At 39.1% G+C, this 11713-nt stretch overlaps 1 protein-coding gene and 1 long non-coding RNA gene across 3 annotated transcripts in view; both read left to right on the top strand.

Annotated features, from left to right (window-relative positions):
- The first annotated feature begins 1110 nt into the window (after positions 1-1110).
- On the top strand, positions 1111-2140 carry LOC122091498. Its single transcript, XR_006143945.1, has 3 exons — positions 1111-1225; positions 1929-1995; positions 2081-2140. It is a non-coding gene; the product is annotated as an uncharacterized LOC122091498 (long non-coding RNA).
- A 174-nt stretch (positions 2141-2314) lies between these two features.
- Positions 2315-11713, top strand: part of LOC122091496 (calmodulin-binding transcription activator 1-like) — a 17596-nt gene continuing 8197 nt past the window's right edge. Inside the window, exons 1-9 of one of the 2 annotated variants that reach the window (XM_042661483.1) lie at positions 2315-2427; positions 2622-2763; positions 3176-4773; positions 5435-5554; positions 7327-7442; positions 7663-7751; positions 8986-9031; positions 9328-9613; positions 9829-10127. In XM_042661483.1, the coding sequence (XP_042517417.1) occupies positions 4731-4773; positions 5435-5554; positions 7327-7442; positions 7663-7751; positions 8986-9031; positions 9328-9613; positions 9829-10127 (999 nt within the window). In that variant the 5' untranslated portion in view covers positions 2315-2427; positions 2622-2763; positions 3176-4730. Of the gene's footprint in view, positions 2428-2621; positions 2764-3175; positions 4774-5434; positions 5555-7326; positions 7443-7654; positions 7752-8985; positions 9032-9327; positions 9614-9828; positions 10128-11713 lie in introns of those variants that run through there. The other variant, XM_042661484.1, reaches the window with a different exon arrangement.

Below are 11713 nucleotides of genomic sequence, written 5' to 3'. Positions count from 1 at the left end.
TAAAAAAAAAAAAAAAAGGAGTCCACCATACATGTATGATGTACCTCCTCTATCAAAGGGAACAATTTTAATTATAGTTTCGAATTGAGTACAAACCATTTGATAGAAATTTTTGAAAGCATCATAAACATCGGTCTTATATTTCATAAAAAAAGTCCAGGTGGTGTGGGAACAATCATCAATGAATGAAACAAAATATTGATAGCCAAATAAAGTAGTGGTCGGAGTAGGTCCCCAAACATCAAAATGCACAATATGAAAAGAAATGGTAGATCTATTACTATAATAGGGGTAAGAGGAACGACAATGTTGAGCAAACAAACATGGCTCAAGATCTTGAATTTTCGACCAAAATTTTGAGGTATCGAGCTAGCCTGGAACTAGATGGAGGGTCGAATTGACTTTGTATCTTGTTTCAACCATATTTGGGGCCAACTCGAGGATATTTCACTATTTCGCAAATTTCAACCTGAATATGGTTGAACCACCTATCTAAATTCACACATCTCCATCGAAAGTTGTCTGTTTCGACCACTTGGTCTAGAACTAGTATTGAACTAGGTTTGATATTTATTATGCCAAACATCTTTACTTATCATAGTACCCAAAGTAACCTTATTACATGAACTAACAATTCCCCCCAGTCATGGTACACATAACTTCTTACCCCCATGGTACAAAGGTCCACTCTTTAACATCCTCTCCTGGTTTTCCCGTGGCATTTTCCCTTACCGTGTTTTGTCCCTATCAATAAATTCAGTTTTTAGTCACCCACATAATAAAAAAATAATATAAAATAAAAAGAGGAAGAAGAAGAAGAAAGAAGAAGAAGAAAGTAAAGAAAATCTTCTTAGTGACATGTTCAGGTATAAAGCAAGAGACTACAATGCATCTCTGATACTAACTACCAACAGCAGCAGCTGGAAGAAATATTTGTATCGTTTAGTGCATTCCAATGACCTTTAACTTTGTTTGATATATGCGTATGTTCATTCTCATCTATTGCTCTCTGTTGTTTGTCATATGTACTAATATTTAGGTTTCATGAACCATGTTGCTTAACAGTTAGACTTGTTCATTCATAACACAGTTGCTTTTTGATCTATTGACAGTGTTCAGTGAAGGAATGGTCGATGATGGTTTCCAAGACGCTGTCAACATTGATATATCCTCAATAGTGATTGAACCATGCAAAAGAAATACCAAGATCTTCCAGAACTGAAATGTATCCTATTTGTTAGTGTGGTTATGGAGTGGATAATGTTCTGCTAACTGGGGTAATTGGTTCAGTGAAAGTGTGTCCAGGCTATGAACCAGTAATTTTTTACCAGAATTTGGATTGGTGCAAATGGGTTCAAATTCAAGACTGAACAGGGTGGAAGGGAAGAAAAACCTAACAAGATTTTAATACTTAACCTAGTAAGGCTCTGTCTGGCTGAAAGGAAAGTTAAGGGAAGGGAAATGAAATGAAAACAAAAAATAAAATGGATTCTTTTCTAATAATTTCCTTCAATGACTAGCTATCTCAAAAGCTTATAAAATCTTAGTTTTCAATAAAATTACTTGGATTTGAAGAGAAAATTATGATAGGGCTATTATTTTTTTTTTGAGCAGTCTGGTTACAATATTTGTTAAGATTTTAAGTTAGTTACACACTCATGGTTATAAAAGTTTTCATTTCCTTCTGTACATTAATTTCACTTCCCCCTCATTTCTCTTTACTTTTCAGTAGATGGAGCCTAAGTAAAATGTTATGGCTATGGTTTCTATAAACGGCTGTACTCAAACAAAAATGCTTACACCTTATGAGTTTCATTTTTCACACATTTAGTACTCCCTAGAAAGAAATCTTGAAATGTTACTCTGAATTATATTCTACAATGGGAAGTATATGAGTACGCATTGTTGACCTGAACTATCCAATTAAGAAATTGAGTACTGGCCACCAGTTACAAACAGGGTACCTGCTCCTGTATCAACTCAACTAGTGAGAAGGTAACTTCTGGTCTTCATTGGTAGCTATCGTGCTTTGATGAGATGCTGTCGATTACCAATTTCTCTCTCCTGAATACTTGAGCAGATATTAAAATGGATATTCGAGATATGAGTGACTTTGAGTCAGGTTACATTGATGCTGTCATTGATAAAGGCACTGCTATGTTTCAATTTTCAGAAAATCTTATTTGATTTCCTTCTTTTCATTTTCTGAAGTATTTATTTTGGTGGGAAGATTGTTTAATGATAGGCTGAATTTTTTCTCTCATAATGTCCTTGTTTCCAGGAAGTCTAGAGTCCCTCATGGTGACTGTCATATACTTTAAATACTCCTGTCTTTGCAGAAAGATGATTTCTCATAGCAAGTCTTTGTCTGTAGTGGAGACACAACTCACAACAAAATGCAACTAAGATGCTTGAGGAGGTTGGAAGGTATGTTGAAACTGATAAAGTCCTCGTATAATTGTTTCTCTTTTTATCTTTTTTGATCTGGTTATCACATGAAGCAGTTAATGACACTATCAGGATCCACAAAAACAAGGGAGTCTATATTCTTGTAAGTAGACCTTACTCTTTAATTTTTCAAATATGAACACTAATCCAGCATTATCTTTGAATTTGTACAGGTCGACATATAAAATTTTGTTTTTACTAGTTGGCGTGTAATTCTTCATAAACCTAGATTACTTATGGAGCTCCAGCCTCCAGTTTACCGCCTACATTTGTTGAGAGGCCTGTGCTTGTGGATGATAAAAATTCATGTAATAGGTTAGTAACTTCCCTTTTCTTGTGGTAAATACTATAATTTTGGATCTCAAAGTTGACGTGAGTGTTGTACAAGAACTGATAGTGGGCCTTATTCAGAACATTTTAGTGCTTGTGTTATTGCAAATGTACACAATGAAACGACATTTCTTTATCATGTTTCCAAAGTTGGGTTAGGAAGTTATCTTCCTAGAACTCTCTGGTTCAATATGTGCTGTTTAAATATCACCCTTAGATTGTACTTGTACCTCTTTCTCTTAGATTTGTTGTATTTCACAAATTCTGATTTGCAAGAATAAATTTTGGCCATAAGATGATTCCATTGTGAGCTTAAGATTAGAACTCAAATTTTTGTTGTGGGCTCAATATTTATTCAAGTGTATAACCACTGTTATACTTTTTCTGTCTCCTACAGGAACCAAGATTGGATGCTTGGAGGAGACTTCTGAGTTCTGACCATTGAGGACAAGAGCTTTGAGTGACTTTGACCTTTGCCCAAAAAGGCCTTCTGGCAGACGTGGTAGAAATGATTTGCTACTGACTTAGTTTAATGCAGGGGGGCTGGTCTTGGAATTGGTTTGTGTGGGTTGCTCACACGCTGTTTTAATAAAGTCCATAACCACTTATAATACGAGACGTCTGCTTGCAGTTTCACTTTTGATTACATGGATTTGACAAAAATAATTCCTGTTTGGTTTTGCATGAGGTTCCATTCAGTTCAGTACATCGTCCTTGATGGCTTGATAGCAGCACTATTATCACCTCGTCTGAGCGAACTCTTTGTTGGTCCTAATCAAATCCCAACCAAAATTAGCTTTTGTTTGCCTGTTGTTACATTCCCATCCTCAACCCAGCGGGGGAAATGGAGGGTTAGAGAAGAAGGTTGATGTAGACATGGATACACTTGGGGGACTAGGGGTGTCAAATTCTAGTCCGATTACTGTTTTACCATTTTAAGCAGCGGATTGAGGGTTCAATAAGTTTGTAATCTCTTTTTCTTTGTCCAATGAAACCAGACTAGGCCCGATATCAAACCGATAACAGTTTGATTTTAGGAAATCGAAACCGAACCTTCCCTTATCAGGCCGGGTTTGGTTTCACCCATTATCACCTATTAAAGCTGAACCGACCTTCAAACACAATCAACTACGAACCGGCCGGATGGACCAGTGTCCGACTTAAACTCTTACATACGACCGTAATAACCAAGCTCACGGAAATCTCGATGGAGACCACTCCTTGTAGGCTTGTACGGTTGTACGGTTGTACGTACTACGTAGTAGTAGTACTTAGCCACACGATGTGGTAGCCTACACATACGCTACATCGGATTGCCCCAAAGCCCTTGACTGCCACGTAGGACCAGAGCTTCTCGGGATTGCTCTCTTTTTCGTCAATCCTATGTCGAATTTTATATTGTGAACCCAAAAAGATGAAACAGGTTAGGGTGTGAACAAGATACACAGAGCTTGACTTTCACGTTGCACCGCCCTTTCTCTCTTCAGTCTCTTCTAGGAAATATTTTAATGGTTTTGAAACGCTTCATATAAGGGCAGTTTTCTCTCTCTACTTCACCCCCCCCCCTTCTCTCTCTCGATCTCCATCTCCATCGTAATTATGGCTCTTCCGCTTTTTTATTTTTAAGTTATTCTCTTCTTCCCTTCCTTTGCCATCTTTGGGCCACACATTGAGAAGAGACTGTTTGTTAGGGTTTTAATTTCTCGAATCTATCTGTGATCGTCGTTTATTCATCAGTCTCCTCCGTTTAGGCTTTATCTGTATTTTTTTTGTCGGAAGATGGATTTTTTTTTTGTATTGCATCGTCTGCTTCGGTTCTTGATCGACTAGATTGGATTGATTGAAGCTCTTTCTTCTAATTATTCAACTCAATTTCGTTTCCTCGCGCCTGCATTCTTAGTCGGAGGTTTTGCTGACGAAAAGAGGCTCTTTTGTTCAAGTATTCATTACGGATGGCTGAGGGCAGCAGAAGATACGCCTTGAATCAACCGTTAGGTCAGCTTTTATTTTTTTTAATTTATTTATTTTTATTAGGATTAGAATGGTTATACGTTGCTTTTGCTGGGGAAGGGGTTTGTTGTTCGGCAAGAGGATTTCCGAGGCTTTCAGGTGAGAAGCTTAGGGTGTGTGCATGATTGGAAATAATGTTTCCCTACTTTTATCACTAATTTAGTGTTGTTGCTAGTTTGCTCCAGAAAATTAAGCTTGTGATAGTGTTTATTCTTTTAATTTAATTTTTCTCCGTCTTTTCCCTATATCTAAATTATTTGAGTTCTCCCATCCGTCACTTTCTGGCTGTATATATTCTTTTATTATGAAAGTTTCAGTTCAGTATGAATGACTGTTTTTCAACGCTTCCTTCCTAATTGAATCATAAGTTTCCCCAGGCTTGGTATGCATTTCTGCACTTATCTACTTCTCATCGTTGACGTTCACGGACAAAGCAATTTTCAGCTTCCCAAGGACAGGGACGGTGAAAGTAACATATGGAGATTCAAACATGAATTTTTTATTTTTTTTATCGAAGAACTTAAATAAATAAGAATACATTTTTTTTGCTTGTTTCTTGGGACCGTAGTTGCTGTTACTGCTTCATCTGATCAATGGGTAACCACTGGTCTGTTTCTTACAGTGTTTGCTTGTGTGGATTTGGCAGACATTTCACAGATTCTGTTGGAAGCGCAACATCGTTGGCTTCGTCCAAGTGAAGTTTGTGAAATCCTCCGCAACTACCAAAAATTTCAGTTGACACCTGATCCTCCTTACAAGCCTCCAGGTATGTCTTTAGCATCTTTCCCTAATCCCCTCATTTAAATGAGATGCACATTGATCACATCTGATGTTGTCGTCTAATCGATTCTAGCCCCTCTGTCTTCAGTTTCTTAATTCTTCTTTGTACCGAGTCACACTGAATGTTAGGCTTCAAAGATGATTGACTCAGTCCATTTTCATTAGGGAGGGGAATAAAGCTCAAAGCTTTCATGAACAACCCTTCCAAAATGTTGACATTTTTCCGACGCTGAATAAATTTTCAACCTCCTAAGCTGTGCTAGATGTAGAACTATGGATTCTAATTTGTGAGGAGGATGCTTCCTCATCAACATGTTTTTCTGAGAACCATATAGACTTCCATGAAATATCTTCCAGTTGTTGGCCCGCACCTGGCAGAGAACCATATGGGACACTTCAAGACCAGGTGTCTCATAACCTCTAAGCTCCTTTGCTTTCTATTCTCTTCTGAGACAGACAGCTGCTTTAAACCATAATGTTGATCCATCTTTTGATGTCGAACATCTATGCTATACCCTATATTTGATTGTAGAAATGGGTTCCACCGCAGTAGCCTTTTAGGAGTGAAATCAGCAAAGCCATTAAGCCAAACAAAAAAGTTGATTATGAGAAAGTGAAGTAAATACTGGTTGAAGAAAAGGAAGTTTTAGTGCAGCTACTACACTTTGAATATGAATGCGAAAACCCTAAAACTAGGGTTAGGGTTTATATAAAAGGATGTTGAAAGGTTGGAATAGGTAATGGTTAAAAATTACAGTTTTGGTTAAGTTGAGTGTGAGTCTTAATGGCTGGAAGAGTTCTGTTTAAGAAGTGGCTGAAATTTTGAAGGTATGTTAGGTTAGTCTACTCGATTGTTGTCTTGATTGTGGATGGATGAAGGATAGGGTTGATCTGGAGGTGGCTTTGGTGGTGTCTTGGTAGTTTGTTTGTTTGTTTGTTTATTTATTTATTTATTTTTATGTGAAGATTAATGGTGAATAAAGAGCTGTTTAGAGGTTGAAGTAGGATGATGTAATAATAAACAGAAAGATTTCTAAATACCTAACCTACAGATCTGTTTTGACTTTTGACCACATAAACTACATATCCTAAGGCCTATATAATGAAAAAATTGATTCCGAAGGACAGCTTGTGTGGGCCCCACAGAACCTAATCATAACTTCTGCATCAGCATGATTTGGATAAAGTGTATTCATCTAGCTTCGACAATAAGTGTGATCACTCTGTGCATATCTATGAATGGAAGTTAGGTAGGATATGCTAGAGTGATACAAGTGTGAAGTAATTCTTAAAAGTTATACAAAATAAAAGATGGTAAATTTTCACTGATATGCTTATCTTGAGATACAATGTTTTTTGCATTTTCATTGTTTGGGGCTCCAATCTGGGTAGTTTTTGGCACACCTGGTAGTGAAATGAAGGTGCTCTATTTTAGACTTTAAGTAATAGAATATCATAGAACGATGCTTTTCCTTCTCTTAGTGCTTGCTGTCTTTTTAATAGTGGTTTCCCTGGATCAGTAACAGGGTGTCCCAAATCACTGCTCCTTTGTCCTGTTTTTCTCTGCTTTTTGATTGAGCTAACCTCACTATGGTTCTCCATCAACTGGTTGACAATCTTGGTGTAGAATTGGAAGTAATTAATTCTGCTGATTCCTTTCCATTTAATTGCAAGCTGGTTTAGTGTTTTGTAGGTTTAGTGGGTGAATACGAGTTTCAATCCGAGGTCTAAAGTTTGAAATCATTGTTTTTTTGGTAGGTGGTTCTTTGTTCTTATTTGACCGAAAAGCACTTCGATATTTTCGCAAGGATGGCCACCAATGGAGAAAGAAGAAAGATGGAAAAACTGTTCGTGAAGCCCATGAAAAACTGAAGGTGTGCTACTGTTTGTATTGATGATTAAATTAATTTTTTTTGGGTAGGTAATAAGTTAATGGTCATATTTCATTATATGCTTTGCTGCATATTTGATGAGTTTGGTGCCCACCTTTCCCTGCCCCCAAATCTTTACTGCTTTCAAATGGCAGAAGAACAAACAGTGGTTATGTTGCATTTCCTGTATGTTTGTATTTATTTTTTTCGTCTAGTTTTGTAGGCTGGCAGTGTAGATGTCCTTCATTGCTACTATGCGCACGGTGAGGACAACGAGAATTTTCAGAGACGGAGCTATTGGATGCTTGATGGGTGAGTCTTGCTCGTGTTTATATTGATTTTGAACTCTTTGTTGCACCATTGATTGCAGTAGTGAGGAGTGATGTGGTGCGAGTTGACTGCTTTACTTGCAGTGAGAGAAGACATGAGGCCATATGATCTTGTGCAAGATGCATTCTTTGAGGTGCATTCTTTGAGAAAGTGGAAGAGATGGAGAATTTATTATAGCTGACTTTAGCAGTTTGAAACTTAGGATAATGCTTTACTGAGTTTGGTTTTTCTAGACTCCAATGGAACTAGAAATTGAAGGCCTTTACTTGTGAATCTCATAAACATTGTATTGGCTGCTCTCATCACCATTACACACTGTACTTAGTGAGCTATAGTCCAGTGGAACTTGAAATTGAAGACCTTTACTTGTGACTCTCATAAACATTGTATTGGCTGCTCTCATCACCATTACACACTGCACTCAGTGAGCTAGACTCCAATGGAACTTGAAAGTGAAGGCCTTTACTTCTGAATCTCATAAACATTTTAGTGGCTTCTCTCATCACCATTAAACACTGTACTTAGTGAGTAAATTTGAGGATTGGAATATTTATTTCCATGTATTTTGTTCCAATTGACCTTTGTTGCTAGAATGACATGTTGTTACTACAGTTTGATGAACGGTTCATTATAGATGTGAAGGTTTTTGGAGGTACTAGGGTAAAATTTGTAATTTGTTATTTTTTGTTGGATGCATTTATAGGTTTTGCATGTCAGCCTAAAATGGTATAAGGCCTTTACCTTCCTATCTTGCTGCTTTTTTTTTTCTTTTTCTTAAGGGCACAGGGTGGTAGGTGATAAGTTGCGTCTGCTTAATCAACTTCTTCAGGGCGGTTATCCTCTGTTCAACTTTTGTTCCATTGAAAAGTTCTCTCAAACCAGTGACGTATGAATCTGAAATTGTATTCAAATTCATATTTAAGAAATCCTGTCAAATAGAAAGGGAGATTTTATACGAGTTATGCCCCTTTTCGCATAAGATTTCTAAATGAAATTTAGGGTGAACTGGTGAAGACCAAGCAACATGCGGTCACGTTATTGTATCTAGTGCTATTGTATTCAAATGACATGTGTCTTGGGGGGGGGGTTGGGGTTTCTTCATGCCATTCTATACTTTAGCTCTGTGTCATTTATACTATATCTTATTCCTGCAATGCTTTTCAACTTTTTTTTGCTTATGATTCTCATCCATTGTTCTGCCTTTCCGTGTCTTCAGGCAATTAGAGCACATTGTTCTTGTGCACTACAGAGAGGTGAAAGAGGTAATTATCTGGACTTTCCTAGCATCCGTGGCTTCACTTTCCCTTGGGTTTTTGGGGAAGTTTATTTCAGAATTCTGAAATCGAGTTTGGGTAAGTAAAATATGGTTTCTTGAATCTGGATGTAAAGAAGGGGAAGCTCCTTATACTATGATGATATATGTTCTAGTATGGATATACAATTCCTTGAATATGGTCTCTTATATGTTGGGTATGTCATGTGGATGTGGTATTGAGTATTGGGGTTTTTTTTTTGGGTACTCAGTGGTATTGAGTATTGTAGACTGGACTATCTGCAGAGGAACAGGTCTGGAATCCCCCGTTTGTTAAATGCAGATTCAGCCACACAAACTGTTAGTTCTCAAACTGGTTCAGCACCTTGCTCAGTACAGGCCCATTCTTCACCCTTTACGGTTCAGGCATCTTATGCTTCAAGCCCAAGTACGGCTGATTGGAATGGACAGACACAGTCGTCCGAATTCGAGGATGTTGATTCTGGGGATGATCTAGGATCCTCTTCTCTTCCTGAAGCCATCTCCCGTACTGGTCCTCTGAATGTTTCTTTGCCTGCACATGATACCCCAGGTAAATTTATGGTGCGACACACACAAACATGCAGATCTTCACCTGCGAAGGCCTTGTTTTGTCCTGTCAACCATTTCCTTGAATCTTGCATCATGTGAGGGTGGTGGGCCATCAAACAGATAAAAATGTCCTCTTTCAGTCTCTGGTGCGGGATCTTTTATTGAGATTTTGCGCATTAATTTTAGAATATGTAATCTAGTTTTTTTTTTTCTCAGGAATGCCTGAATTACCAAGGAATTATCTTGCTGCTGGTTTCTCTGGAGCTAGTTTTGGTCATGATGGTATCTCATCCATGTGGACTGGCCTTCAGAGCTCAGGTAGAAATGCCAGTAGCATGCAGGAGCAGAGGATCAACTTTGATCAGCTGAATGGCAGTAACATTTTAACTGGACAACCGACGGATGCCAAGTTGGAAACATATAGCTTGATCAAAGATAACCTAGTTGATGATGTCAGTGCACTACCTAATGGAAATTTCCCAACAATAATCAGGGAAAGTCAGAGAACAGCTCAGGTACGTGGACTGCATAGAACTTTGTTCACATTAGTCACTTCCTCCTTTTGGTGGTTTAGTTCCCATAGATGTTAAGTTACTGCTTTTTTATTTTTTTATTTTTTTTTTATTTTTATTTTTTTTATTTTTTTTATTTTTTTTATTTTTTTATTTTTATTCTTTCTGCTCATACCTAGGCTGTGACCTTTCTTTTGAATGCTTATGTTCACACACTCCTTTTATGGTTTCTCCTCAACTTTGATGCATCTTGATAATATAGAGATTAGGAAACAGAAACAAATGTAGCCTTATACATTTAAATAATAATTACATATTCAGGTTGCTCCCATCTTACCGTTGGTCCATAATTCCTCTCCGTCCGCTGGAAAAACAGATTTGCAGTTCTCCCTTCTGTTGACGCAACTGACGGTGCCTGCCCTGAGACACCAGCCCCTCCTGCGTCTTCCTCTTTGCATGTCCCCCGACTGCTTCCCAAGGTTCAAAATTTCGTGTTTCGACCCTGGTCGAAACCATCGAAATTTGTGACATTTCCCGAAACCTAGAAGTAGAACTATGGTGCTTCCCGTCACTCCCTGGTTTTAACCTCCAACAGCCACGTAGCTTCTACTGCACACCTGTGCTCCTCGCAGACCTGCTCTGCTCCCCTTCTTTCTCTGCCATCCCCATGCCTCCCTCCCTCTTTGGGACCCCACATCCTTCTAACCCTCTCCCTCCCCTCGTCCCCACCCCCCATTTTTCCTATTGGGTGTGTTTCGCGATTACATCACCTCTCCTCTCAACCCAGCCGATTCCTCTATCCTAAATGTGGAAGGCCACCCCTTATCGCCAATCGGCTCAACCCAGCCTGTGCGTACTACTGGGGCAACCGGAGGCACCCTTCTTTGGTCCAGCCCACCATGGGCTGACCCATACTTTCTACCCACCCTTCTTCTCTTCCTCCCGACCGGCTTATGAACCACTTGGGTCCTTTTTTCTTCCCTGGAGTGGGGGTCCTCTCCCACCTCCCCCACGTTCCACCCTTCTCCTTTGGACTCTTCTCCCTCCCTCTGTCTAAACCCTTCCCCCCCCCCCCCCCCCGGTGGTTGCCCAACCCTGTGAGGCCTTTGTTGCTTCCTTCTCTCCCTGCCTGATGTATCAGGGGGTCTATGGATTTCTCGAGGTCCTTATCCCTCGTCCCGGACTGAGTTTGTTCTCTCTTCAATCTCCAGCTGCTGTCTTCTACTGCCCCAGAGAAGGAGGGTTTTGGCCTTCAATTGAGAATGGATATCCATGGTCATGTCTTTTGCCGAGTCATTTTGTTGTGATTTGGTGGGCAAGCCTACATTTATTACAGCTTCAGTTCTAGTTTGAGTGCAATCTCACAAAGTCAAGATGGTCTGCCTTGTCCAGATTTGGGTCTCTTTCTTATTGGTTGTTAGATCATTGTTAGCTTTGGCCCCCTCTTGATGCACCATCTCGATGTCTCCCCGTAATTGTCTGTCTGTAGTTTTTTGGGCTCTTGCCCCTTCTCTTTCTCAGGCCCTTGCCTCCCTCCCTCTGTAAGGCAGGGTCTTATAAGATGTTTGTTGTATTGTTTGTTCCCTCCC

This window comes from Macadamia integrifolia, chromosome 10 (genome assembly GCF_013358625.1).
Source record: "Macadamia integrifolia cultivar HAES 741 chromosome 10, SCU_Mint_v3, whole genome shotgun sequence".
NCBI lineage: Eukaryota > Viridiplantae > Streptophyta > Magnoliopsida > Proteales > Proteaceae > Macadamia > Macadamia integrifolia.
Note: the sequence above shows the minus strand (reverse complement) of the source record. Positions and strands in the feature narration are given on the sequence as shown.